This window comes from Myotis nattereri, assembly GCF_964212035.1.
Source record: "Myotis nattereri genome assembly, chromosome: 14".
Lineage (NCBI taxonomy): Eukaryota > Metazoa > Chordata > Mammalia > Chiroptera > Vespertilionidae > Myotis > Myotis nattereri.
Window position 1 is genome coordinate 21826965 of NC_138089.1, and position 26927 is coordinate 21853891.

General features: G+C 45.2%; 3 protein-coding genes across 8 annotated transcripts; 1 reads left to right on the top strand and 2 right to left on the bottom strand.

Moving 5' to 3' along the window:
* Positions 1 to 1269: 1269 nt before the first annotated feature.
* On the bottom strand, positions 1270 to 3615 carry SPCS1 (signal peptidase complex subunit 1). 2 transcript variants are annotated; one of them, XM_081105992.1, is made up of 4 exons: positions 2979 to 3615; positions 2600 to 2659; positions 2415 to 2501; positions 1270 to 1754 (listed from the first exon to the last, which is right to left on the bottom strand). In XM_081105992.1, the coding sequence occupies exons 1-4, from the start codon at positions 3252 to 3254 to the stop codon at positions 1629 to 1631; spliced, it is 549 nt and encodes a 182-aa protein (XP_080962118.1). In that variant the 5' UTR covers positions 3255 to 3615; the 3' UTR covers positions 1270 to 1628. The 2 variants fall into 2 exon arrangements, with proteins under 2 accessions (XP_080962118.1, XP_080962119.1); XM_081105993.1 differs by having other exon boundaries at positions 2482 to 2501; positions 2979 to 3420.
* On the top strand, positions 3599 to 17718 carry GLT8D1 (glycosyltransferase 8 domain containing 1; the record flags this gene model as incomplete). Of its 4 annotated transcripts, none has more annotated exons than XM_081105987.1 (10): positions 3599 to 3718; positions 8831 to 8884; positions 8965 to 9063; positions 12768 to 12981; positions 14233 to 14350; positions 14569 to 14653; positions 15253 to 15365; positions 16675 to 16841; positions 16925 to 17037; positions 17204 to 17718. In XM_081105987.1, 9 exons carry the CDS (start codon positions 8869 to 8871, stop codon positions 17392 to 17394), a joined length of 1116 nt encoding a protein of 371 aa, XP_080962113.1. In that variant the 3' UTR covers positions 17395 to 17718. The 4 variants fall into 4 exon arrangements, with proteins under 4 accessions (XP_080962113.1, XP_080962114.1, XP_080962116.1 ...); XM_081105988.1 differs by having other exon boundaries at positions 3717 to 3819; XM_081105990.1 differs by lacking the exon at positions 3599 to 3718 and adding an exon at positions 9295 to 9375 and having other exon boundaries at positions 8869 to 8884.
* On the bottom strand, positions 17711 to 26898 carry GNL3 (G protein nucleolar 3). 2 transcript variants are annotated; one of them, XM_081105985.1, is made up of 15 exons: positions 26766 to 26898; positions 25833 to 25891; positions 24846 to 24983; positions 24629 to 24730; positions 24324 to 24404; positions 23482 to 23614; positions 22571 to 22683; positions 22205 to 22319; positions 21696 to 21783; positions 21008 to 21182; positions 20753 to 20895; positions 20537 to 20673; positions 18411 to 18589; positions 18138 to 18180; positions 17711 to 18029 (listed from the first exon to the last, which is right to left on the bottom strand). In XM_081105985.1, the coding sequence occupies exons 1-15, from the start codon at positions 26776 to 26778 to the stop codon at positions 17944 to 17946; spliced, it is 1605 nt and encodes a 534-aa protein (XP_080962111.1). In that variant the 5' UTR covers positions 26779 to 26898; the 3' UTR covers positions 17711 to 17943. The 2 variants fall into 2 exon arrangements, with proteins under 2 accessions (XP_080962111.1, XP_080962112.1); XM_081105986.1 differs by lacking the exon at positions 26766 to 26898 and adding an exon at positions 26515 to 26637.
* Positions 26899 to 26927: the final 29 nt, after the last annotated feature.

Consider the following 26927-nt stretch of genomic DNA (forward strand, 5'->3'; position numbering starts at 1 on the left):
GCCGATCAGGGGGTTGGGGTGCCGCCACTGTCACACTAAGGGCAGGGCCAATGGGGAGGTTATGGCTCTACCCCGTCACACACAGAGCAGGGCCCATGGGGTGGGGTAGTTGGGACGCCGCACCGTCACACACAGAGCCGCAGGGCGATCAGGAGGTTGGGGAGCTCCCCCCTATCAGGCACAGAGCAGGGCTGATCAGGAGGTTGGGGCGCCTTCCCCTGTCAGGAACAGAGCAGGGCTGATAGGGAGGTTGTGGCCCCGCCCCCTGTCACACACAGAGCCACAGGGCGATCAGGGGGTTTGGGCGCTGCCCCGTCATGCTGATCCCGGTGCCCGGAGGCCTCGCGGCTCCGCTGATCCCGGTGCTGGAAGGCATATTACCCTTTTACTATATAGAATAGAGGCCTGGTGCATGGGTGGGGGCTGGCTAGTTTGCCCTGAAGGGTGTCCTGGATCAGGGTGGGGGTCCCCACTGGGGTGCCTGGCCAGCCTGGGTGAGGGGATGATGGCTGTTTGCAGCTGGTCACACACCCTTCAGGGTGGGGGTCCCCACTGGGGTGCCTGGCCAGTCTGGGTGAGGGGCTGAGGGCTGTTTTCAGGCTGGGACTGAAGTTCCCAACTGCTCCTTTTTTTCTTTTTTGTTTTATTCTGAGCCAGCTTTAGCTCTGAGGCTCCAGCTCTTAGGCCTCCGCTCCTGAAAGCAGGTATCTGGTTTGTTTAGGTTCTACAATCGAAACTCTGTATCAACTCCAGGTCTGAGATCCCCGCTAGCTGAAAACTGGTTTCTGGGGTTTTGTTTAGCTTCTATTTTTGTAACTATGTTTCAAACTGCCAGCTCAGAGGCCGGCAAGGCAGGCGGGGAACGTTGGAGTCCTCCATCACTGAAGCAAGCAAGCCTCATGTTAGTTTCAAGCTGCCTGGCTGCCGGCCGCCATCTTGGCTGGCAGTTAATTTGCATATCTCGCTGATTAGCCAATGGGAAGGGTAGCGGTCGTACGCCAATTACCATGTTTCTCTTTTATTAGATAGGATAGGTTTTCACTCTGGTCCACCTCAGGTAAAGAATAATGAAATGTTTTCTGCTTAACATCAGCCTTTGGTGGTACTAAAATACTACATCATAAATTTACATTCGTAAATTTTTTCATTAGGTGCTTGCTGTTTTTCATTAGAAATGGGGCTTACTGACACTTTCAGAACTACGAGCTTCTAACTTTGGCTTTTACTAGTAATCTTGCTAGCAGAACAATGAATAAAAGACTTTAGGCATAGACTTGCACTGTGAGTTTTAATTGAAAATATTCGAACAGCTTAGTAATGAATTATAAAACTTTGATAATTAAGTTGTACTACCATTTATGAAGCAAATATTACTTTTGTAGACCTGAAAGAAACTTTGCATACTTGTATTTTCTGTTCTCCATTTCAGAGAAACTATGAAGAGGTCTAAAATATGTACAAGTCAAAGCCCAAACAAGAAGTGAAATATAAAGAGAAAAAAATCTATAACAGCTGTACCGTAGGAGCATAGGTGGTTTGTAGCTCGTGTTTTGGGTGTGAAAATTTAGCTCATCTCACAGGATACAAAAGCAGGTGCAATAATAGAGTTGAATCATGTAAACCCCCGATCAATTATTTTTAGCATGCCTTTTAACTTTCCTTTCCCCTGGTTTCTTGTCTTCTGTGCCCGAGTCTTGAACTGGTAACCACTTGAGGGGGTGCCGGCGATAAATGGGCCATGGAGGAAGTGTCAGCTGAGCCAGAACAGAGAAAATAAATCAGTTGTAGCCACTAAAGAGCATTATGTATAATGCCTGGTTCCCAAATGACTCCTGCACTAAAGGTAAAACCAACAACCAAAGGACATTTGTATGAAAACCATGCCACTGCTCAGACAAGATACTTGAAGTGAAGCAAGCCTCACTGTTTACACATATGGCTTTAAGGGCCAAAATAAAGGAGAGAAGGGAGGGAGCAGTGTGAAGATCATAAAAAATACTTGGCCCCGCTGGTGTGGCTCAGCGGTTGAGCGACAGACAACCCAGGACCAAGAGGTTACCGGTTTGATTCCAGGTCAGGGCACATGCCCGGGTTGCAGGCTCGATCCCCAGTGTGGGCGTAGCCTATTGATGATGTTTCTCTCTATATATACCTCTCCCTCCCTCCCTAAAAAATCAATTTAAAAATATTTTTTAAAAATTCCTGCTAGCTTTAACTTTCAGATTATTGTTTGGAGCAGCTGCCAAAATAAATGAGGTGTATCCTTTTATGCAGCTTTTCTCATCTGACCATATAGCAAGGGGAAACATTGAGGGAAAAGTTGGCGCTGGTTTTCTCTAATAGGTCCAACCAAAACAACCCACTTCAGACAACACAATTTGCCACTAATATTCAAACACCCACAGATTTCTTACCAAACACGAAAAAACAAATCCAGCCATAACTATATAGACAGTCCACCCGAACTGTTCAGCCACGTACCCGTAGATAAATCCAACTATCTAGAAACAAAGTATATTGAATACAGTCAGTCTGGGGGGAAGAAGACGACACACACAAACCCAAACAAACAAAACATTATGCAAAAGTCAATACTTACTGCTGAAAAAAGAATAATTCCCTGAAACATCTGTTCAGCTAGCTTCTGGCCCTTGTAATCCTAGAGGTGAAGGAAAGCAAAGCAGGATTCGTTCCATCACCGAAGAGATACCATTCCTGCCCTGGTCTCACAGCATTGGCACCGAGCAACCCAACGTCAGGGGTTCCCCAAGGAAATGCTGGGTTTCCCGGGGGAACGGAAGCACCCTAACCGAGCACGGGGGGGATTCTCGCGGAGGAAGGGAGGAGGGGAAGAGTGGAAGGCAGGAGTCGGAGCCAGGAACCGCGGTGCAGCGGGTGGGTCTCCCACAGGGACTCCGAAGCTGTCAGCGGGCGAGCGGCGGCGAGGATGCCGGGGCCGAGGCGGGTCTCACCCTCACCATTTGCGTGGGCAGCGAGCTCAGTTGCTCCAGCATGGCTGGCTGAGGCGGGCAGCAGAATGCTGGCGTCCGGCAGCGAGGCGAGGGCGTCCGGGAGCGAGGCGAGGGCGTCCGGGAGCGAGGCGAAGGCGGCTGCGACTCAGGGGCCGTACGTTTTGGGGACTGGTCCCGGGCACGGCGCGGCGAGCCTCTCGAGCCGAGTGGAGCGATGGCCGCAGCCCCGGAAGCGGATGTCTCGCACAGACCCGGCCGGCCCGAGGCCCCGCCCCGCTCCATCGCTAGGCGCCCTGCGCTCACGGGAGCCCGCCGTCCTGCCCGCTGAGGTGGGGACCGCGGCGGTCTAGCCGAGCCATTGCGCGCCGGGGACCGGTTCGCCGTCGGTGCGATCGGGTGCTGGGAACCGCGGCCCCGGCTCCCTACACTGTCCTGCACTGCGCCTCCGCGACTCAACGGCCGCCGGCGCGCGCCCCATCTCCATGGCGACGGGCTTTGTGTGGCGAGGACCCCGGCGCAGGGGCTGCCCGGTGGCGCCTGTTAGGCGGGACTCTCACCGGCCTGGCAGCGGGTGGGCTGGGGCCTGCGGAACGGCGCGGCGGCGAGGAGCCAGCGGGCGGGCGGACTCGGTCGGCAGTGCAGTGACGCAGGCGGCCGGGCGGTGACTGGGCCGGGGCCTGCAGCGCGGCGCTGAGCTGGCGGGGCGGGCCGGGCGCGGGCGGCGGCTCCTCCTCCTCCGGCTGCAGGTAAGAGTGGCCGCGAGCATCCGAAGAGTAACGAACGGCTCGCCCGAATCCGGAGTCTTTCTCTGGGCCTGAGGGGAACCTTGAGAGCGTCACCCCTAAGCGTAAGGCGGCCCTTTTGACCCCTAGAATTTAGAAGGGAGCACCCCAGGGCATGTCCTGGAGAGGAAGGAAATCCCTTCGGAGAGGAGGCCGGGCCCTTGGCTGTCCGTTGCACCGGAGTGGAGAGAGCTCGCACCCCAGAGTCTCCAAGCTGGCCTACCCCCGACTTCCCCGGGCCCTCGCGGGAGAGACCAGCCCAGGTTCTCCCTGCCTCTCGCAAGGCCTGGGTCTGTCTCAAAGCATAGGCCCCTCCCCTGCTTGAGAGAAACCGTGCCGGACCCGCCGGGCTGTGCGCCCCAGCCGGCTCCCTGGCCTCTGTGCGATGTTGCCGGTCAGGAGCACAGGCGGTGGGGTCCTAGGCGCTCCCAGGGCCGGTTGGTGTGTGGCTGCCCCCCCACCGCCCCCCCATTCATGCATTCAGCAGACATTCACGGCGTCCTGTGTTGGGCCAGGCAATGGGCCGAGGATATGGCTGTGACCAACACGAGGCCCTTGCCTTCCTAGCTCCAGAGTGTGCCCGGAGAGACAGCCACGTGCCCCAGAAATACAGGGAGCAGCGTTTACCCAGAGACAGGGAGGCCGGGGAGATCTGGGAACTCGGGGGCGGTGCAGCTGAAGGTGGGTTGGGAGGCTCCCTTGACTCCTGAAAGCCAAGCAGGCCCCAGCCTGATGAGGTGGGAGAAAACGGACGAATTTCCTTAGTGTTGTCGCACCTTTCAGCCTGGCAGACACTTAACAGGCTTTTGTTGTCTTATGTAGAAGTAGACGTATTCCTGCGTTATCCCTCTTCAAAGGAACTTCAGAGGGTGGCAGTTGCAGAGACTTTAAGGGACAGATCAGACGGGAAAAGGAAATTGCCTGTCAGGCTCCACTTGCGAGAGAGCCCCGTGGGAACCCATGCCCTTTCCCGTGATTATCATAAAAGATCGAGCTCCCTTTCTGAGCTGAGAACCACCCTTGTTGCCCCTGCCTGGATGAATACGATCGATCATTCAACAAGGATTACATGCCTCCTACCGTTTGCCAGATGTGATTTTAGATGGAGAGGATACATCAGTAAATACTTTTCATTGGGGTCGCTTTTCTCTTAGAAGAAATAAACAAATGAAATTTCATAATGGGGGGTGAAGGGGATGGAGAGTAAACTTCCCTGATGGGTAAGAGGACAGAAAAGTGACTGTGGTCTTCGTTGACTTCGATAAGACCAGTTTGAATGGAGCAGTAGGAATAGAAGTCTGGTTGGAGAAGGGCAAAGGGAGAACAAGAGAGGAAGTGGACCTGGATACTTTAAATCCCTTCAAGCTTTTACAGTGAGGGGATGCAGAGAAATGGATTTGTGGGTCAACTGGGGTGAAGGAACAGTTTCTTTTCTTTTTAATATATTTTATTGATTTTTTACAGAGGAAGGGAGAGGGATAGAGAGTTAGAAACATCAATGAGAGAGAAACATCGATCAGCTGCCTCCTGCACACTCCCTACTGGGGATGTGCCCGCAACCAAGGTACATGCCCTTGACCGGAATCAAACCTGGGACCCCTTCAGTCTGCAGGCCAACGCTCAATCCACTGAGCCAAACCAAACCGTCTAGGGCTCTTTTCTTTTTTTTTAAGTGGAAGATACTTGAGCATGATAATACGCTGATGGGTGTGATCCAGCAGAGAGAAAGAGTTTGCTGAGGCTGCACCTAGGAGGCAGTTATAGGGTAGCTTACAGAGCATCAGTGGAATGGCTTTTCATGTACATAGCAATGGGGGAAAGCAGAAAAGACAACCACAGCTGGTGAATGTGAGTACTCATGCTGGTAACCAGCAAGTTAAAAAAGAAAAAGTGTTGCCCTGGCTGAGCGGCTCAGTGAGTGGCTCAGTTGGAGCATTGTCCCCTGTATATTGAAAGGTCGTAGGTTTGATTCTTGGTCAGGGTACATACCAGGTTGCGGGTTCATTTGGAAGGCAACTGGTCGATGTTTATCTGGTTCTCTCTCCTCCTCCCTTCTCTTTATGAAATCAATAAGAACATATCCTTATGTGAGGATTAAAAAAAAAGTCTTTTGCCCTATTGCCATATTTTTGCGGGTCCTGCCCAGAGTGAGTGTGTATGTGTTTTGTGAGTTGGAAATGTGAACGTTTAAAAATTTCTAAACAAAAAGTATTAATTTTCATATTGAATATTGCTGACCAAATTGTATATTGTTGTATACTCTTAACAAAAATATAAGCCATTGTTACACATTCCAGGGTCTCCATGCAATTTTGTTTTTAGAATTAATTCCTTCCAACCCAAATCAACAAATCCATCAGCGGGAATAGTGTTACAGAAAAACCGGAGAAGAACTAAGCAACACTTAGAGAGATGGAGTTACATTTATTACGCGCGGGCCCAGAATAAAATGTGTCTCAAATTCTGGGTGAAATCACACAGGAAGTTTCCTGTATTTATACTATCTTGCCCTCTTTGTCTCCCCAATATGGGGTTTTTCCAGTTCCCTTTGCTAGTTCTTAAAGGGCCCTATGTGCTGGCGCTTTGAGACCTGGACTAAAGGCTTGGCCTGACGCCAGCACTGATAACTTCGTCTGGGGAAGGTTTAATGGCCTCTATGAAATGGGAGTAGTCTTATTTTCCTTATTATTTAAGCCAGCAAGCATTTACAGAAGCCAGAAATAGCAGGATTAAAATTTCAAACGGCAGTTTTTATATAAGATGGATGCTTCAATAGCACCAGGAAAGGAACTAAGAGTCAGACATACTCTATAATACTTGACATTTTGCGAATAGATAATTGTGGAAGAGTTAGGAGCAGTGGTTTCTGCCATGCCATCAAATACTTGCTAGGATTGTTTTTCTTGTGTCTAACCAACTGGAGTAGCACAACTACATGTGCCTCTCAATTCACATACTACCTATAAGTAACTTGCTGGACATTGTTGAGCTAAATCACTGTGCCTTGTACCATTAACTACATGAGACTTATTTTAGTGAGACAGTTTTCTCCAGTCTTGGTGGAAGTTGGGTCCTCGTAAGCAGATGTTAGAGCTTTGTCTGAGCAGCTCCCAGCCCGCCAGGTTCTATAGGAAAGACAGCCCACGTCATAGCAGCACATGGCTTCCGTATCTAGTGATGTATATTCTTAAGAGAGGAAGTTCATTGATATAATGTACTGTACATACCGGTATACCTCTTTAGAAGGAGAGACACAAAGTATTTTAGATTGTTCTTGGGGAGTCTGAATTATTTTCTCCTGAATTTGTAATCAGGCCTGTGATCCCAGTTTTTTTTTCAACAGTCTTTCAATATATTTCTCCTGTTTTCAAAGGCCTTGAGAAATCAAATGCCTGATATGCACACTGTTTACTTGAGGTATAATTAATTTAAACATACATTGATTTTAGAAATAATGCTATATTTAAAAATGCTTGTAAAATTAATAGCCTTTTGTAAATGTTAGGTACTGCCATGGGAAAAGATGAAGTAGAAAAGGGTAAAAGTCTCAGCTGTAGTATCACAATATCCTGATTGTTTAAATTCTGTTTTTAATATTAATTAATTAATTAATTAATCCTCACCCGAGGGTAAACACATCAATTGGTTGCTTCCTGTACGCTGAGGAGGAGCCTGAAACCGAGGTATGTGCCCATGACCGAAATCGAATCCGATGCTCTATCCACTAAGCAAACCAGCTAGGGCTAAAATCTCTTTTTAAAGAAGCATTACCCAGAGATTATTGTGGAAATCTGATTGTTTAACTTAGTACCACCTACTATCTTGTTTCCATTGAGTTGGGGGTTTTTTTGTGTGTTGTTTTTTTTTTTTTTTTTTAAGTGGAGGCATGAGATGAGCTGGGGAGCATAAGCTGCAGGGAAGAAGCTATTTTTTTCTTTGAGCAGATTTTAATTTTTTGAGAATAGTACTCTAAACTTTTTATTATTGTTTTGGGATTTTTTTGTTCTCTGAACTTTTGATAGCAAAATTGGATTTTGTGGGGAAAAAAATTTTTTTTAATTGAATCTATTTAAGGAAAGGGGGTAGGGGATGGGATATCCAAAGGGAAGGGCTACACAGTACTGAGCTGAGGGATCATTGGGCTTATGGTGGCAGCACCCAGGAGCTGGAGTTTCAGAGAGGAAAGGAGAGGGAGAGAGTGACAGAAACATAAATGATGAGAGAATCATTGATCGGCTGCAGGTACCATACTGGGGATGGAGCCTGAAACCCGGCATGTGCCCTAACTGGGAATCGAATCGATGACCTCCCAGTGCATGGGACAACGCTCAACCAACTAAGCCACACCAGCTGGGGCATGAATTTTTATTATGTTTTTGTTTTTTTCTGCAATAGTTTTAAATGAATGTGAAAAATGTTCTTTTTCCCCTCTTTAATTCCAATGAAAGGTGAATGAGATACAACTCAGAACAGGGATGTTTTATACTGATGAGGCTGACTCAGGCTACTTGATCATAGACAACTGAACCCCTATAATTTTTTGTTGTTGTTAATTTTCACTTGAGGATATTTTTTCCATTGATTTTTAGAGAGATTGGAAGGGAGGGAGGGTGAGAGAGACACATCGATTGGTTGCCTTCTGCGTGTCCAACTGGGGCCAAGGGTCAAACCTGGCCCTTGAATGGGAATCGAACCCGAGACCCTTCAGTGTGTGGGCTGGTGCTCTAATCACTTAGCAACACTGGCCAGGACTCCCTGTGAAATTTAATAAGAAATTTCAAGTAGAAATTCATACTATACTTTCCAGGGTGGTTAGATCCCAGCTAGTCCTCTTGGTAGAATTTCTTTTTCATCTAGAGGTATATAATGTACAAGGTTACCTTATTTTTCCAATTATTTGGAAGTATTTTATTATGACTACCATAAAAAATTCAGATCCCAAATTGGGTTCTTGGAAACTGAGTTTCTAGCAGAAGATAGGCAATTCTTGTTTCTATCTGAATAAAAATATTTAGGCATTTTGATGGCCTTTCTTCTGTACCTGCTGAATTGGGGGGGCTTCTTTTTGTTTTGTAGGATTAATAACTAATATTTATGTAAGACAGAAGAGGAAGATGTCATTCCGTAAAGGTATGCTCTTTCTACGAGTTGTTTTTATTCCTGATCACAAGGTAAAGAGAGATAATGCAGGCTTTCCCTCTGTGTTTCAGTGAACATCATCATCCTGGTCCTGGCTGTTGTTTTCTTCTTACTGGTTTTGCACCATAACTTCCTTGGCCTGAGCAGTTTGCTAAGGAATGAGGTTTCAGGTATGCGAACCCTTGGCAGCTGTTGAGCTGGAGTTACCTGAGTCCCACATCCTAAGTATATCATGAGGTGAAAGGAAAAGAAACCTTTCTTGGCCTTATAAAAACTAAAGGCCTTGGGTTAAGGTCTGGTGGTACTCACTGTGCTCTGGTAGCCTTCCCTTTCCACCTCTTCTCCCTTCTGTGCGGTTATTTGCTAAGGATTTGATCTGACAAAATCCTTTACCAAATCAGAGGCCAGAAAGGAGTCTCTGTGGGTGGCTTCTGTTTGCTCACATTTCAGCAGAGCAGGGCCTCAGAAGGTGGGGCCAGTGAGTGTCATAGATGTTTCATGCCTGCTGTGTTCACTAGAGCAGCCGTCGCCAACCTGTCGGACCTCATGGACCACCGGTTGGCAACCGCTGCACTAGAGTGTCAGTCTGGTTACTTCCCTTCTCCTGTTACTTTCCTATAACCTGTGAACTGTATCAGCAGGACTCTAGTAGTAAAACAAAACCATAAAGCCATCAACCGATCTTAAAAATCACTTTATTATATAATTCCATTGCTAGATACTTAACATTAGTTGTTTATACTGCTCTGCCTTGGTATTGAAGCATGTTTGAAGCTTCAGAGTATTTGTGAAAAAACAATTTTGGATTGCCACACACCATAGTTGGCCAGAGCAAGAAAAAACTAATAGCTTTCCTGCGTGTTCTGACAGCATGTTTTATAATAGTGTGTATATACATGTGTATGTATTTATATGTGTATATATATATACTAGAGGCCCGGTGCACAAAAATTTGTGCACTCGGGGGGAAGGGGGGGTCCCTCAGCCCGGCCTGTGCCCTCTTGCAGTCTGGGACCCCTCGGGAGATAACGACCTGCTGGCTTAGGCCTGCTCCCGGGTGGCAGAGGGCAGGCCTAATCCCTAGGTGCAGCCCCTGGTCGGGCTCAGAGCAGGGCTGATTGGGGGGTTGGGGCACCACCCCGTCACACTCAAGGCAGGGTCGATGGGGAGGTTGTGGCGCGACCCCCTGTCATGCACAGAACAGGGCCAATCTGGGGGTTGGGGCACTGCCCCCTGTCACACACAGAGCAGGGCCCATCAGGGGGGTTGGGGCTCCGTACCCTGTCATGCACAGAGCAGGGCCCATCAGGGGGTTGGGGAGCTCCCTCCTGTCACGCACAGAGCAGGGCCCATCAGGGGGTTGAGGAGCTCCCCCCTGTCACTCACAGAGTAGGGCCAATAGGGGAGTTGGGGCACCACCCCCTGTCACACACACAGCAGGGCGGATCAGTGGGTTGGGGCGCCGCCCTCTATCACCCACAGAGCAGGGCCAATCAGGGGATTGGGGCGCCGCCACTGTCACACTCAGGGCAGGTTATGGCTCTACCCCATCACACACAGAGCAGGGCCCGTGGGGGGGGGGGGGAGGGGTTTGTGGCCCCACCCCCTGTCACACACAGAGCAGGGCCGATCAGGGTGTTTGGGCGCTGCCCCCTGTCATGCTGATCCTGGTGCTGGGAGGCATATTACCCTTTTACTATATAGGGTAGAAGCCTGGTGCATGGGTGGGGCCGGCTCGTTTGCCCTGAAGGGTGTCCTGGATCAGGGTGGGGGTCCCCACTGGGGTGCCTGGCCAGCCTGGGTGAGGGGATGATGGCTGTTTGCAGCTGGTCACACACCCTTCAGGGTGGGGGTCCCCACTGGGGTGCCTGGCCAGTCTGGGTGAGGGGCTGAGGGCTGTTTTCAGGCTGGGGGGGACTGAACTCCCAAACGCTCCTTTATTCCTTTTTTTTTTATTTATTCTGGGCCAGCTTTAGCTTGAGGCTTGGCTCCAGCTCTTAGGCCTCCACTCCTGAAAGTAGGTTTCTGGCCTTTGCATACAATGTTGCGAATTTGCTGGCTGAAGTCTGGAGGTATTTGTTAAAATGTTTCAAACTGCAGGCTCAGAGGCCTGCAGCCGCAGGGGGGAACGTTGGTTTCCTCCGTCACTGAGGCAACCAAGCCTCATGTTAGTTTCAAGCTGCCTGGCTGCCGGCCGACGCCATCTTGGCTGACAGTTACTTTGCATATCTCGCTGATTAGCCAATGAAAAGGGTAGCAGTCGTACGCCAATTACCATGTTTCTCTTTTATTAGTGTAGATATATATGGGGTGGGCAAAAGTAGGGTTACAGTTGTGAGTACATGAAACAGAGTTTATTCTTACTGTATTATTTTCCATATGAACAACTGTAAACCTCCTTTTGCCCACCCCTGTATGCACGTAAAGTATTGCCTGCTTCTCATAGGAACTTTTATGAAAAAGAAAATAGCACTCAAGCTCCATGAGGGCATTTTGTTTACTGCTTTATCTCCTGTGCCTCTAAGTGAGGGCTGGTGTGTAGGAAGTGCTCAGTAAAATATTCATTGACTAAATGATCAATGCCTAGAGATAATTATTAAAATTTTAACTTAGTACCTTTCAGTTCCACTCCCCCCCCTCATTTTTTCTGTACAGTTGAAATTATACTATATATAAATTTGCACATATGACATGTTTTTCCACATGATTATATCCTAAGTATGTTACCATGGCAGTGGAAACTCTTCATTAACTTTGTTTTTTTTTAAATTATCTTGGTTAATTCTCTCTTGAGGATAGAGTGGAAGGGAGGATGAGAGACAGAGAAAAACATCAATGTGAGAGACACAGAGATTGGTTGCCTCCTGCACACACTCCAACCAGGGCCAGTGATCGAGCCTGCAACTGAGGTACGAGCCCTTGACCGGAATCGAACCCGGGACCCTTCAGTCCACAGGCTGACACTCTATCCACTGAGCCAGACCAACCAGGGCTCATATGTAATGTAATGCCACATAGTTTACTTGTTTCCATAGGAAAGTCATTTATTACAATGACTGATTTTTTTATGGCAACCCCACAATAAGAAATATATTACATATAGGACACACATATACACATGTGTGTGCTGATTGTCTATCCACCTTTCATGATGGTAGAGATTTGTCTGTTTTATTCATGGCTATAACCCCAGTGCCTAGATATTGCCTGGCACATAGTAGACACTGAGTGTTCAATGAATGAGTAAATGAATGGATTATTATAAAAGGCAAAAAGGAAGGTTTACCAAACAATACGTGCAGTTGCTGTGTGGGATGCACTCTGATGTGTATATTTTTTCCCACTCTGATGTTTTCTCATTCAATGTTCTCTTCCAATTCAGGAACTATTTTGTACTCAAATTCTGATCATGACCCTCTAAATTGGTTTCATGCCTACTTATGGGACATGATCCATAGTGTGAAAAACTTTTTGTTTCTAGGTTTTCACAATTATAAATAAAATCGTGGGTTTTGATTACCTCTCAGATTTTGTCCTTGAGAGGCAAGAGGAATTACTATAAGTCAAAGGCCATGTACCTGTTTAAGGCTCTTGGTACAAATTGCCAAAATTGCTAGAAAGATTGTTATATTTCCATCAGTCGTGTATCAGAATTTGGTTGACCTGAGTGTTTGTTTTTTAATGCTGCTTCTGCTTTTCCAAAAATCTGGTTTTATATAGGAAAACACACTTTCTGGGCTGTATATTTACATTGTTATGGGAAAGAATGAGGTAAATAAGCATCACAGTCCTCACCTCTTTTCATGTATAGTGCTCTATGTCATACCTCATGAGATTGTGTTTATATCACAGTACCTTCTTGTGTTCTTTGCAGATTCAGGAATTGTGGGGCTTCAGCCCATAGACTTTATCCCAAATGCTCCCCATGATGCTGTAGATGGGAGACAAGAGGAGGTTCCTGTGGTCATTGCTGCATCTGAAGATAGGCTCGGGGGGACCATTGCAGCCATAAACAGCATTCAGCACAACACTCGCTCCAGTGTCATTTTCTACATTGTTACGCTCAATCATACAGCAGACCATCTCCGGTGAGCTCTGCTTGCCTGATGATTCTTCTAGAAAATGCTTTATGAGTATATATTTTCTCTATACAATTGAGATTATATCACATATAAATTGCACATGACAAGTTTTCCCAGTGGTTATATCATAAGCATGTCCCCACGATAGAGAAACAATGTAAGGAACTTTTACTAAGATGTAAATCAACTGAGTCACTATGTACACTGTTAACTCAATGTGGTATTTTTTTTAGTTATAAATTTTCTCAGTGCAGGAAGTAATATGCTGATTTACGTTCTGTTACAAGTTTCTCATCTCATGAAACACGCTCTGAGTATCTCTGGTCTAGAGTAGGAAGGAATGTGGGAGCGATGGCAAGGTAGTGTGAAGTGAGCACAGGCACTAATACAAATTCTGGCCCAGAGTGATTGGGGAACAGTACCTAACCCTTTGGAACCCTCATCTATAAATATGGGATGAAAATATTCAACTTAGAGGATTATTGTGTCAAGTAAATGAGAAAATATAGAAAAAAAACACCTAGTACATAATCGCTCAGTAAATGGTTATTTACTATTATAGTGATTAATAATAGAAACCCAATCTGAGGGACAGTCTCATCCATGCTTTGAAAATGCTTTGAATTAAGGTTTCAAAATTTATTCCAAGAAACATCTAGGCTAACACGTTAATAGTTGTCAGAGTTCTAAAACATTTCTGTCCTTTTGGCTTTCTCCACGTTTCATGTTTTGTGCAAATTATTTTTCGATTTTAAAAACTCAGAACCATCTAAAATAATGTAGAAACAAATAGACTACACAGATAACATTGTGTCCACAAAATGCTGAATTGAAGTGGACCTAGAAGCAGCATGCAGTACTTTTCTCACAGGCAGAATTCTCGGGTGGAAGAATTATGTAGTCATCACAGTGAATTACTGTCTATAGATTAGCTAATTACCACCTTTGTTGATAATTACTTTTTACTACCATCCTACTTTGACTCATTTTCTTCACCTATGTATTTGATCCATGTGATTGGATGTTCTCAATTCCATAGGGAGTTCTACAATAGTTTAGTTTCAAAAGAGTGATGAAAAATGTGAGCCTGGTGGGAGAATCGTCTTCAGATGTGGAAACAAACCGAGGCTCAGAGAAGTGAAGAGGTTGAAAGCACCTATTTGGTCCCTAGGCTTTCCCCTGGAAGGCACAAAAAGATAAGGCTGTGGTTTTGGGACATTATTTAAAACTGAAATTTTGGCACTTCATTTTCATTAGGTCTTGGCTCAGCAGCAGTACTCTGAAAAGCATCAGGTACAAAATTGTGAATTTTGACACTAAACTTTTGGAAGGGAAAGTAAAGGAGGAACCTGACCAGGGGGAATCCATAAAACCAGTGAGTTCCACTCATCTTTGTATATGAGAGTCTTAGAAAATGACTGAATATGTGGGTAACTGTGGGTACAGTACAAGCAGTTTCCTTGGACCAAGCCTGGGCAATTCTAAGTGACCTTTGGCATGGGTACTGAGAGCATTCTGGGGGATTCTAGTAAATGAAATAGGCACACAGCCATTTGGTGAGTCCTGTCAACGCCTCTCCTTTTTCTTCCCCAGTTAACCTTTGCAAGGTTCTACTTGCCTGTTCTGGTTCCCAGCGCAAAGAAGGCTATTTATATGGATGATGATGTAATTGTTCAAGGTACCAAAGGATGTCAGTGCTGTTTTGTCTAGAGCAGGGGTCCTCAAACTTTTTAAACAGGGGGCCAGTTCACTATCCCTCAGACCGCTGGAGGGCTTTTAAAAAAAAACTATGAACAAATTCCTATGCACACTGCACATATCTTATTTTGAAGTAATAAAACAAAACGGGAACAAATACAGTATTTGTATATGCATGTGGCCCGCGGGCCGTAGTTTGAGGACCCCTGGTCTAGAGTGTGGGCTGTAGTGGTTGTCTTATTTATGGTATCCTATTAAGGTCATCCTAGGACAGTGATGGTGAACCTTTTGAGCTCGGTGTGTCAGCATTTTGAAAAACCCTAACTTAACTCTGGTGCCGTGTCACATATAGAAATTTTTTGATATTTGCAACCATGTAAAAAAAAAGTTATATTTTTGATATTTATTTTATATATTTAAATGAAATTTAACAAAGAAAAATCAAGCAAAAAAATGAGTTCGCGTGTCACCTCTGACACACGTGTCATAGGTTCACCATCACGGTCCTAGGAAGAAGTGGGAGGAATAGGGAATCTTGAGACAACTAGTAATATAAATCTTATACCTTATCCATTTCAGGTGATATCCTTGCACTCTACAATACACCACTGAAGCCAGGACATGCAGCTGCATTTTCAGAAGATTGTGATTCAGCCTCTACGAAAGTTGTCATTCGTGGAGCAGGGAACCAGGTAAATTTCTTATTAGAACCCTTGTAGACACTCCCTTCCCTGTAAAGCAGGTTAATGGGGAGAGGCAGCAAACTCTGGGAACTTTTCTTTTTGTTGCTGCATTTTATATTCCTTAATTATTCCATCCCAAACTCAAGCCTGTTTTCCTATAGATTGGTTCATGGCCTTGACAACCTAATTCTCCTTGAACAACTGACTTATTGTTTCTAGTTTCCTATTCTGCCTAACTTAGAATCCCAAATGTCACTTTTATTTGCTTTATATGTAGAGTCCTTTGTAATAATCTGAGAAATCATAGGTTTTAAATACGCAGCTCTTCCTCTTTACTGGCTGTCAAATTATAGCCATGTGCTGCATAACTTTCAAATATCCAGCAGTGGTCCCAAAAGATAATGGAAAAATTCCTAGTGCCTAGTGAGCTCATAGTTATCTTAATGTTAAAGTACAATGTATTATGTGTTCATGGTGATGCTGATAAACAAACCTACCATGCACATTATAAGTATAGCACAATTATGAACAATACAGAATACTTGATAATAAACAACTTTATTATTGGTTTATGTACTTACTATACTACTTGTTATTATACTTGTTCTACTAATAAAAATGTTTGCTGCCCTGGCCAGTGTTGCTCAGTTGGTTGGGCATTGTCCTGGCACTGAAATGTTACAGGTTTGATTCCAGGTTTTGGGCTCCATCCCCAGTAGGGGGTATGCAGGAGGCAGCCAATCTACGCTTTCTCTCTTCCTTCCTCTCTATAAAAATAAAAAGATTTGCTGTAAAATACGTCATTACACCTGCAATAGCCTCATACATCTCGTTTACTATGTCATTTTTAATTTTAGAGAGAGGAAGGGAGGAAACATCAGTGTACGAGTGGAACATTGATAGGCTGCCTCCTGCACAGCCCTATCGGGGATTGAGCCTATAATCATGAGCATGTGCCCTGACCCAAAATCAAACAGGCAACCTTTTGGATCTCCAGTTGACACCAACCAATTGAGCCACACCAGCCAGGACAACTGCATCATTTTCTCTTGTGCTTGATTTAATCTTGTATTGTTTTGTATAGTAACATGCTGTATAGGCTTGAGGCATGGGAGCATTAGGCTATATACACAGCCTAGGTGTGAAGTAGGCCACTTCATCTAGGTTTGTGATAAGTGCATGCTATAATGTTCACACAATGATTTCGCCCAACAAGGTATTTCTCAGAACATATCTATATCTGTAAGCAGTGCATGGCTGTATATATTTACTGTTTGAAGCAGTGAACACACTATATATATATCCCATTTGTTTTTAGTACAATTACATTGGATATCTTGACTATAAAAAGGAAAGAATCCGTAAGCTTTCCATGAAAGCCAGCACCTGCTCATTTAATCCTGGAGTTTTTGTTGCAAACCTGACAGAATGGAAAAGACAGAATATAACTAACCAGCTGGAAAAATGGATGAAACTCAATGTAGAGTAAGTGTGAAACCACCCTAGCTGTATTTCAACAGGAATTAGTCATGATTCTTCACTAACAGCTTATATTTATCTGTCCCAAGAGAGGGACTGTACAGCAGAACACTGGCTGGCAGCATCACAACACCTCCTCTGCTGATCGTATTTTATCAACAGCACTCCACCATCGACCCAATGTGGAATGTCCGCCACCTTGGTAAGTAGAAGAATTAACAAAAGGCCTAAGCTAATAAAAAACTAAGTATCTAAAGGACTATCCTCAGGGATGGGATATATTGTTTCCTTTTAAGTTTTTCCAGTTTGATGTGGCATTGTCATGTCTGACCAGGACAATCATTTGGCTCTTTTTCTCTCAATATAAGGCTCCAGTGCTGGAAAACGATACTCACCCCAGTTTGTAAAAGCTGCCAAATTACTCCATTGGAATGGGCACTTTAAGCCATGGGGAAGAACTGCTTCATTTACTGATGTCTGGGAAAAATGGTATATTCCTGACCCAACAGGCAAATTCAGCCTTATCAGAAGACATACAGAGATCTCAAACATCAAGTAAAACATAATTTATGCTATAAGCATTTCTCAGGAAATCCTGGAAGATAGTATGTGTGGGAAGTAATTGTGGCAACCCATGGGAAATGGAACATTTCAAGTAGGACAAGAGGACAAATGGCACTGTCTGCTTCCCTGATAGACTCCGCGTTCCTCCATCTGCCTTACCAAGTGTTTGCTTACCACAGCACTGAATAACCAGAGGTGAATGGACTGAGAACAGCTGGTACAGCTAGTTCAGCACTGCTGCTTGGTTTTACATTTGTAACCTGTGTCTTGATCTATAAATAAATAAAGTGAAACCTACATTTTTCAGTAGGTATCGGACTTTTTGCATCCAGGTAAATAATTCTACCCATTCAGTGTACAAGAAATGAACTGTCTTTATGGAATTCAGACACTTTCTACATTGCCTGATTTTTTTAAATGACTGTATTATGACACATATTTACAAAATTTACACAGCTTATCATACCAGAAACAAATCATACACACAGAACAGTTTGTTCAAATTGTAAAAAACACAAAAAACCCCTAAGAGGACAAAGTTACATTATACATAGTCTGTACTGAAGTTGTAAGCATCATCTTCCTCTTCAGATATCCTATCCAAGACATAAGATTGTGCAGACTGTTCATCTATATTACAGAAAAGAAAAGTGAGGGGTTTTTTTGGTGTTTTTTTTTTAAGTAAAAGCAATTCTAATGGATTTGTTATAAGACCCCTTCTCCCCCCACCTAACTCACCTGCCCAGGCCTCTTTAGCAGGGGACGTGATTGAGCTATTTCCCTGTGGGACAAAGAGAAGCAGTGCTGTATTAGTAGCCCTGTGCTGCTTATTAATCTAAGTAATTATGTACCTGGAATCAGCAAAACAGACTAATGGCTGGAAGACTTAAACACCTAAATTGGGGCTTTGTTGTAATACTTAATTCTATCTTTAGCCCCTTCTCATTTGTTGTACATTATAACATTGGAAAACTTAATTCAGCTTAAACAACTCATGAACAACATACTTACCTCAGCTTCTTCAACACTTTCCTGGTCACTATTGATGTCTTCTAAGTCCTCCCTCTCTTCCTGCGTCCTTTCTTTCTGTTTTGGCAATTCTTCAACGATGTCCTCTTCCTCTGTTATTCCATTTGTCAGACCCGAGGACTGGAAAAGGATGCTGCTGCCTAAATGAGGGCCCCTGAAGGCTAGGAAAGGAACACAGCACATACCAACAGATGAGACCTTTATTGGCCTTTCAACTGATGAAAAGAGCAGTCAAACCTATGCCTTGCTGCCCTAGCCGGTTTGGCTCAGTGGATAGAGCGTCGGCCTGTGGACTAAAGCAGCGGTCACCAATCAGCGGATCATGGACCACTGGTGGTCCATGAGGTCCAAAAGGTTGGCGACCGCTGGACTAAAGGGTCCTGGGTTTATTAATTCCAGTCGGGCACATGTCCAGGGTGCTGGCTTTATCCCAGGGGTGGGCAAACTTTTTGACTCGAGGGCCACGATGGGTTCTTAAACTGGACAGGAGGGCCGGAAGAAAAGCATGGACGGAGTGTTTGTGTGAACTAATATAAATTCAAAGTAAACATCTACACTAATAAAAGAGAAACATGGTAATTGGCATATGACCGCTACCCTTTTCATTGGCTAATCAGCGAGATATGCAAATTAACTGTCAGCCAAGATGGCGGAGGCCAGCAGCTAGGCAGCTTGAAACTAACATGAGGCTTGGTTGCCTCAGTGACGGAGGAAACCAACAGTTCCCCGCCTGCAGCTGCAGGCCTCTGAGCCTGCAGTTTGAAACATTTTAACAAATACCTCCAGACTTGAGCCAGCAGATTCGCAACATTGTATGCAAAGGCCAGAAACCTACTTTCAGGAGCGGAGGCCTAAGAGCTGGAGCCAAGCCTCAAGCTAAAGCTGGCCCAGAATAAAAAAGGAATAAAGGAGCGTTTGGGAGTTCAGTCCCCCCCAGCCTGAAAACAGCCCTCAGCCCCTCACCCAGACTGGCCAGGCACCCCAGTGGGGACCCCCACCCTGAAGGGTGTGTGACCAGCTGCAAACAGCCCTCATCCCCTCACCCAGGCTGGCCAGGCACCCCAGTGGGGACCCCCACCCTGATCCAGGACACCCTTCAGGGCAAACCAGCCAGCCCCACCCATGCACCAGGCCTCTACCCTATATAGTAAAAGGGTAATATGCCTCCCAGCACCAGGATCAGCGGAGCCGAGAGGCCTCCCTGCGCCGGGATCAGCATGACAGGGGGCAGCGCCCAAACACCCTGATCACCCTGTGGCTGTGTGTGTGACAGGGGGCGGGGGCCACCCCCCACCCCCCCCGGGCCCTGCTCTGTGTGTGATGGGGTAGAGCCATAACCTCCTCATCAGCCCTGCCCTAAGTGTGACAGTGGCGGCGCCCCAATCCCCTGATTGGCCCTGCTCTGTGGGTGATAGAGGGCAGCGCCCCAACCCACTGATCCGCCCTGCTATGTGTGTGACGGGGTGGTGCCCCAACTCCCCTATCGGCCCTACTCTGTGAGTGACGGGGGAGCTCCTCAACCCCGATGGGCCCTGCTCTGTGCGTGACAGGAGGGAGCTCCCCAACCCCCTGATGGGCCCTGCTCTGTGTGTGACCGGGGGCAGTGCCCCAACCCCCAGATTGGCCCTCACGCCGCAACCTCCCCATCGACCCTGCCTTGAGTGCGACGGGGTGGTGCCCCAACCCCCCAATCGGCCCTGCTCTGAGCCCGACCAGGGGCTGCACCTAGGGATTGGGCCTGCCCTCTGCCACCCGGGAGCAGGCCTAAGCCAGCAGGTCGTTATCTCCCGAGGGGTCCCAGACTGCAAGAGGGCACAGGCCGGGCTGAGGGACCCTCCCTTCCCCCCCGAGTGCACAAATTTTTGTGCACTGGGACTCTAGTTCATTACATAAAAGGGTACGGTCTTTTTTTTTTTAGTTTTATTCATTTCAAACGGGCCGGATCCGGCCCGCGGGCCATAGTTTGCCCACGGCTGCTTTATCCCCAGTAGGGGGCATACAGGAGGCAGCTGATCACTGATTCTCATTGATTTTTCTCTCCCTCTCCTTTCCTCTCTGAAATCAAAATATATTTTTAAAAAAACAAAAAAAAACAAAGCCTTGCTTACCTTGTATGCTGTGTGCATTGTTCTTTTCTAGTTCTTCCAGATTCAAACCCAATTTCATGTCTGTCACAATGTTTTCATTAAAATGTGGAGAAAGAGTCCATGATGGAGGGGGATGGCAATAGTAGCCTAGAGAGCCACTGGTATTAAAAACAAGACTTGTCAAAAACCAGTTCCTTTATTCTATGTGGTCATCAAATGCCTACAAAGAAGCCTTACCCTGTCCACTGAGACCACAGCAGTTTGGCAGCACCTTCTACATTTGGGCTTCCACCTTTTTGGTGCAGTCCTCTTCTCTGAGCAAGCAAAGTAAAAAATTCTGAAGAGTTCTTAAAGTCTGGGACAGTGAATTTCAGTACTACCTTAAAAGAAAAACAAACTGTCATTTGATATAGTACGGTTATTAAACAACAACAAGATTTTCTACTTAAATATGCATGAAGAGAGAACGGAGCTCAAGGGAAGGGATTCTACCTGGCGAGTGTCAGCCTGGGACAAGATGGCACTGGCAGCTTCCACTGGTCTTAATACTTCAATACTTGCTGGACTTCTCAGAGCAAGTGCGGCGGGAGAGTTAAGTGGAGACACAATGAAACTTGGACTATCTATGATTGTGATTTGTTTGTCCAGAGAGACAACCTGCATGCTCCTGGAATAAGATATGGTAATTGATGAGGGTGCTACTTTACCCGAAGGACAAAAGACAGAACATGAAGCTCAGGGTTGGATTGAACAAACTCAGCATAGTCTGTCAGATCCAGTTTATCATCATTTGCTTCACATGTATCTAAATAAAACCGTACTGCTCTCCTCCCAAAGAGAAACACTGTGTTATAGCTTACACATTGACCTGAACACATGCTGCTTCCTATGCCATAAATACACACCGTCTTCTATCCGGCGGACTTCCATTTGCTTCAAGGCCAGGTTAAAGAACCACCTCCTCTGAGGGCGCTTTCTCCACTTTGAATCTATTTGCTTATTTGTCTCTCAAACCAGATCATGGGCAGCTATTCCATTTCAATTCTTCCCCAAGCCTAGCACTGGCTTAACCTTTCACCTTTATAAGAATGGAAAATTGTCTTCTTTTAAGATACCCAAGACAAAACTATATTTACTCATCTATAATGAAATATTACAATTATGGAACAACTCCGTTTACCTTGTAAGTCCCATGGATACACCGACATTACATATCTGTTCTTGTTTTAAGCAGTTGATGAGGCTGCTTTTCCCCACATTTGGGAAACCTACAAATGGTAAATTTACAGATTAAAAGTCATTGTGTTGGCAATTATAACATTCCCATTGTTTTGTTTTATGCTTGCTTTGTGTTTAGAGCAAGATCAGAGTTGGATCTGAGTGTCTTCACTTTAACACTAAGACCAATTTTAGCATCCTCATTTCTTGCACAAGTAATGAGAGGGCAGGAAAAGATGATTCATTTAAATACACCCAGAGCTTTAAAAAGCCAACTTCCTACAGTGCCCAGTTGGGAAAAAAATGAACTACGCAGCAATTACATAAAAATTTGTGTTTACATTGTGTGTGTGGTAAGGTGGGCAACAAGCTAGTGTTTAAACAAGTCCTTTATTTAGCAAGACCCCCATATACCCTTAACAGGAAAATTCTTGGCAGGTAAGACATAAAATGTATTGAACTGAAACTCACCAATTACTCCAACCTGAATAGCTTTGCCATAAATCTCTTGAAAATCTCTAAGAAGTTTCCAAAGGCCTTCTTTCCCAACACAGATTTCACTTTTGAATGGAATGTTCCTCCTTACCTTCACGTTAAAATTGCAAATAATTAGTTTAACTACTTTTGACAACCTACCATATAAAAACCAAAAACCTGGCTCCAAAGACCAGCCATTAAATCACCATATTCTACTGCCTTTCAGATTATCTCTGGATGAAATCAGAGTTGGATCTTATATATTCTCATTATTTAAATCAAGATTTTGTATACTCATCATATTTCAGCCATCCAAAATCTGAAAGCAGCACACTTCCCACGAATGACAGTAAAGGGTACCTTGGGTATCTTTTTTTTGTCCTTCAGATTTGTTGAGGCTCTGAACACGACTGTGGGCAATTCCATCTTCAAATAATTTAACCAGTTCTCCAAATTCTCCTTTGGTACCAAATCTGATAGTGATTAAAAATAAGACACAGAAGTTCCAATTTGGTCATTCCATTGAGATGAATTTGCAAATCCGATAAACTATGGATATCACCCTGGTTTGCCTTTTCCCAGTTTTTTTCTTTCAGAAGGATTTAAATGGAAGATGGGGAAAGGGTAAGCTCTCCAGCATACTCTCCTTATCTTCACAGTTCAGTATGTATACTTCTTTATTTTTTCAATTCTCCTCTGTACTGCACACCCTCTCAAGATTAAGCCAACCTATAGATTATTACCCTAACCCTAGGGCTTTATTCCCTGGTTTACTGGTCAAATAGCAGTCATGTTTACTGACCAAACAGTAACCGTAGATCCCACTATTATTCTCTGCTTCACAGGTTCTAGATTCTCTTCTAGATTTTCCTGTTCTTGCTGCTCAAACCCAGGCATAGTTAACTATGGATTTCATCTAAATATTGTCACCTATCAACACTGTGCAGGTGTGGAGAACCTGACAGAGAGCCATCACTTCCTATATGAAATACACTGCATAGTAAGCTGAGTATAAAAGTTTGTACTCTTAAGACAAAGTTCTAAGTATTGAGTAACAACAAAACAAAACCAGCAGAAGCCAGTCAAACCACTTGTAGAAAACACCACCCCTCTGCCCAATACCCGTCTTTGGCAACAAGAGAGCAAATGCACTGGCTTTGTTGAGGTCAGAGTTGGATCTTATCAGTCTTCAGGGAAAGTCAGACTGTTCAGATGTTTTCCTCATACCTCACTAGTGCACATGAAACATGAAGGGCATTCCTTTTGCTCACCTGATTTATTTAACACAAGTACCAGCCTTTTCTGTCCACCCTGGACAATGGCCTTTTCCACCTGAGGACACCTGCAACCAAGAGGATCTCTGGCATCCAACACTTCCAGCACAACATCTGAGGCTTCAATCACCTGTCAAGGTAGAAACTATCAGGGATCTCCTACACACAAGTATACTGGCCCTGTCCACTTTGCAACAGGGAGAGCTCAGAGTTGGATCTCATTTCTTCACTTTGGCATGAAGAATGGTCACGTTCATCATTTCTCACAAGAAAGGTAACACAGGTGTGCTCAGCCTCTCACCTCTCAACAGATTTTAAAAATGGAAACACCCCCACTGTCTGAATATAGCATCACCCCATAGTGAATTAGGTCTTTAGATAAGTTTTGGGGGCCTTGCCAAGAGCTGCTGAGAAACTTGGTCAAGCTCTATTACAGAGGAGAGTGAGCTTGGGAAAACAGGTGTGGGTGGTCATGCTGGGGAGCAACTATACCAAGATGCTCCCTTGATTTCCTACAAAGCACTTATTTTAATGTATTTTGCAGTTTTAAAAACCACTGTGTCAATATGCTATTTTAACACAAAGTATCACTTTTGTTAATCATGCTTATGGAGAACTGTGCCTGTGCAAAAATTTAAAACCATAAGAATGTTTTCATCAGCTAAACATAACAGAAAGGCCCTAAATAGGATAAACCAACTTGCTTCAGCTCTTGTGAATGGCTTCTTCCAGCTCAAGTGAACTCTACTTCATCTTTACTAGTACAAGGTTGGTCAGAAAAAAAGGAATGACTCTAGTCTTTTAAACCTCAATACCATTTTTAGAAAGACCTAAGGTACCTTTTTAAGTTCCTGACAATACAACTTCTTTGGATTCTGTTTAGCCAGCTTGGCTTTCTTAGCTTTGCGTTGCCCAAATTCCTAAAGGATAAAGACAAAGGAAAAAGATACAAAATTGGAAAATCAGCAGTTGTAACTGGTTTCTCTATTTTCCATGGCTGATAAGGGGTACTGCAGTTGACATTTAAATAGGTAATACAGTGTCTGAACTCGATCCTTTTCTTCCCAAGAGGCACAGCAACTCCTGTTTATGTTCTTTTTCTTCTACATCTGAACTCATCTCTCATTCAGAGACTTGATCGTACCTCCTTCACAGATGGCTCAACATCAAGGGTAGCTTCACATTTCCTTTTCTTTTCCTGTTCCTTCTGCCTGTCAAGTTTCTGCTGCTGTTTTAGTTCTTCAAGCTGTGCCCAAGCCATAAGAGAAGTGGGTAAGCCAAAGTGACGTGGTGGTATTACTTTACTTCAAAAATAAAAAAATACACTTCACTTGCTGAAAATTTCAGCTAACGTATCTTACCTGTTGTTTCCTTAGCTCAGCTTCCCGAAGAAGAGCCTCCTTAAAGGGAGCACTGTTTGGAATTCCTGGATCTTTCCTAGGTTTCTTGTGACCCCGTTTCTTAGCCTCCTTCCTCAATTTTCGATGGTGCTCTCGAACCTAATATGATAAAAAACAAATTTATCAGTTTACAAAAATACTAAACAGAATTCTTGTGAGAAATTTAGCTATAGTTTAGTTTACCTGTAAAATGACTGAGAAAACTAGAACTTTAGTTGTAATCATACAGAGAGTTGCCTATTTATGTATAAAACAGCAAGAAAATGTCATTGGGCCCTGGCTGATGTGGCTCAGTTGAAAGAGCGTCCTCCCAAAAGGTCGCCAGTTTGATTCCTGGTCAGGGTCCATGTCCAGTAGGGGTCATGCAGGAGGCAGCTGATTGATGCTCACATTTATTTATTTTCTCTCTCTCTCTCCCCCTAATAAATTTTAAATACTCTACACCAGTGGTCGCCAAACAGTGGTCCAAAAGGTTGGCGACTGCTGCCCTACACAATATATTTAAGAAAATGTCACTGGGAGATTCTTTTTGTGTGAAGGTTGTTAACATGTTGATCACAGTTTACAGATTTTATCACTGAATTACTGCACTTTCCCACAGCTGCACTCTTGATGCCTAAGAGGTTGTGCTGCCCAGTATCTCAGTTGGTTAGGGTATTGTCTAGATATGCCAAGGTTGCTGATTGGATCCCTGGTCAGGACACATTCAAGAATCAACCAACGAATGCATAAATAGGCCGAATAACAAAGTGATGTTTCTCCCTCTTTCTAAAATCAATCAATTAAAAAAAAAAAAAAAAAAAGCTTGTGCCATGGTCAGTATATCCAACCTCCATTTCCTGAGATGAGTCATATACATAGTAATCCAAACCTTCTCCTGGAGGAGAAATGGGGCAGAAATCAGTTTAGCATTGGATTTGGCATAGCCCTCCCAAGCACAAGTCTTACCTTTTTTTGGATTTTATACCGCTTATGGCAGGTCATGCGTTTACTTGCTTTCTTTAACTCTACAAAGAAACACATCACAAAAGAGATTACACACTAATGATCAGTTTTAGTTCTTGGTGACTGCACTCTGGGGTCAGGACCCTTTTTGTGTAAAGTAATAAGCTCTCAAATCACGAGGGGCACACAATAAAAACACACTTGCCACTCAAATCCCAGAGGATTTGACTAATAGATCGAGAGTAGAGCCCAACTCCCCGCCTCCCACACTTCCAGTATCACATTGGGATTGCACTCAGGAGTGTAGGAGGCCCATACGACAGCCACTCTTGTCAACCAAGAACCACAAAGTAGGTGCAAAAGTGGCAAAGAATGAGCAAAAGAGGCGACTCTCAGACCTCACTGGGCTGGACTGAACGCAGCCGCATAAAGAAAAAAGCGGCCAGCCCTGAGCGGTTTGGCTCAGTGGATAGAGCCTCGGCCTGCGGACTCAATGGTCCCGGGTTCGATTCCGGTCAAGGGCATGTACCTTGGTTGCGGGCACATCCCCAGTGGGGAGTGTGCGGGAGGCAGCTGATCGATGTTTCTCTCTCATCGATGTTTCTAGCTCTCTATCCCTCTCCCTTCCTCTCTGTAAAAAAATCAATAAGACATTAAAAAAAAGAAGAAAAAAGCGGCCATAAACCTGGCTCGGGCTGTTTCCTCACGAGACTCCAGCCTGATGTGGACTTCTATGGCCCAAACCTCCTTCTGTACCATAGGCCCGAGGTTAACACGAGCCTTCCAACTCTCGGTTCCACGCGGGACCAGCACAATGGCTGATGTCATACCCGCAGGCCCCAATTCCTGCGGAGACCAAGCTTCAAAGAGCGCCCTGATGGGTCATCGACCATCAGAAACAGTGGCCCCTCCACGTCCGCCCTGGACAACACTCACTCGGTCGCTTCATACTGGAGGCGGGAGCAGCAGCGGCGTTAGGGGTAGCAGCTACAGCCTGCCTCCTCCGGCACCGCGTGGGATCTGAGGCCTCCGGTGAGCGTCACTCACTCACGCTGCCGCCGTAAAGCACGCCGCCGGCGGCCCGCGTGCGCGAGCACG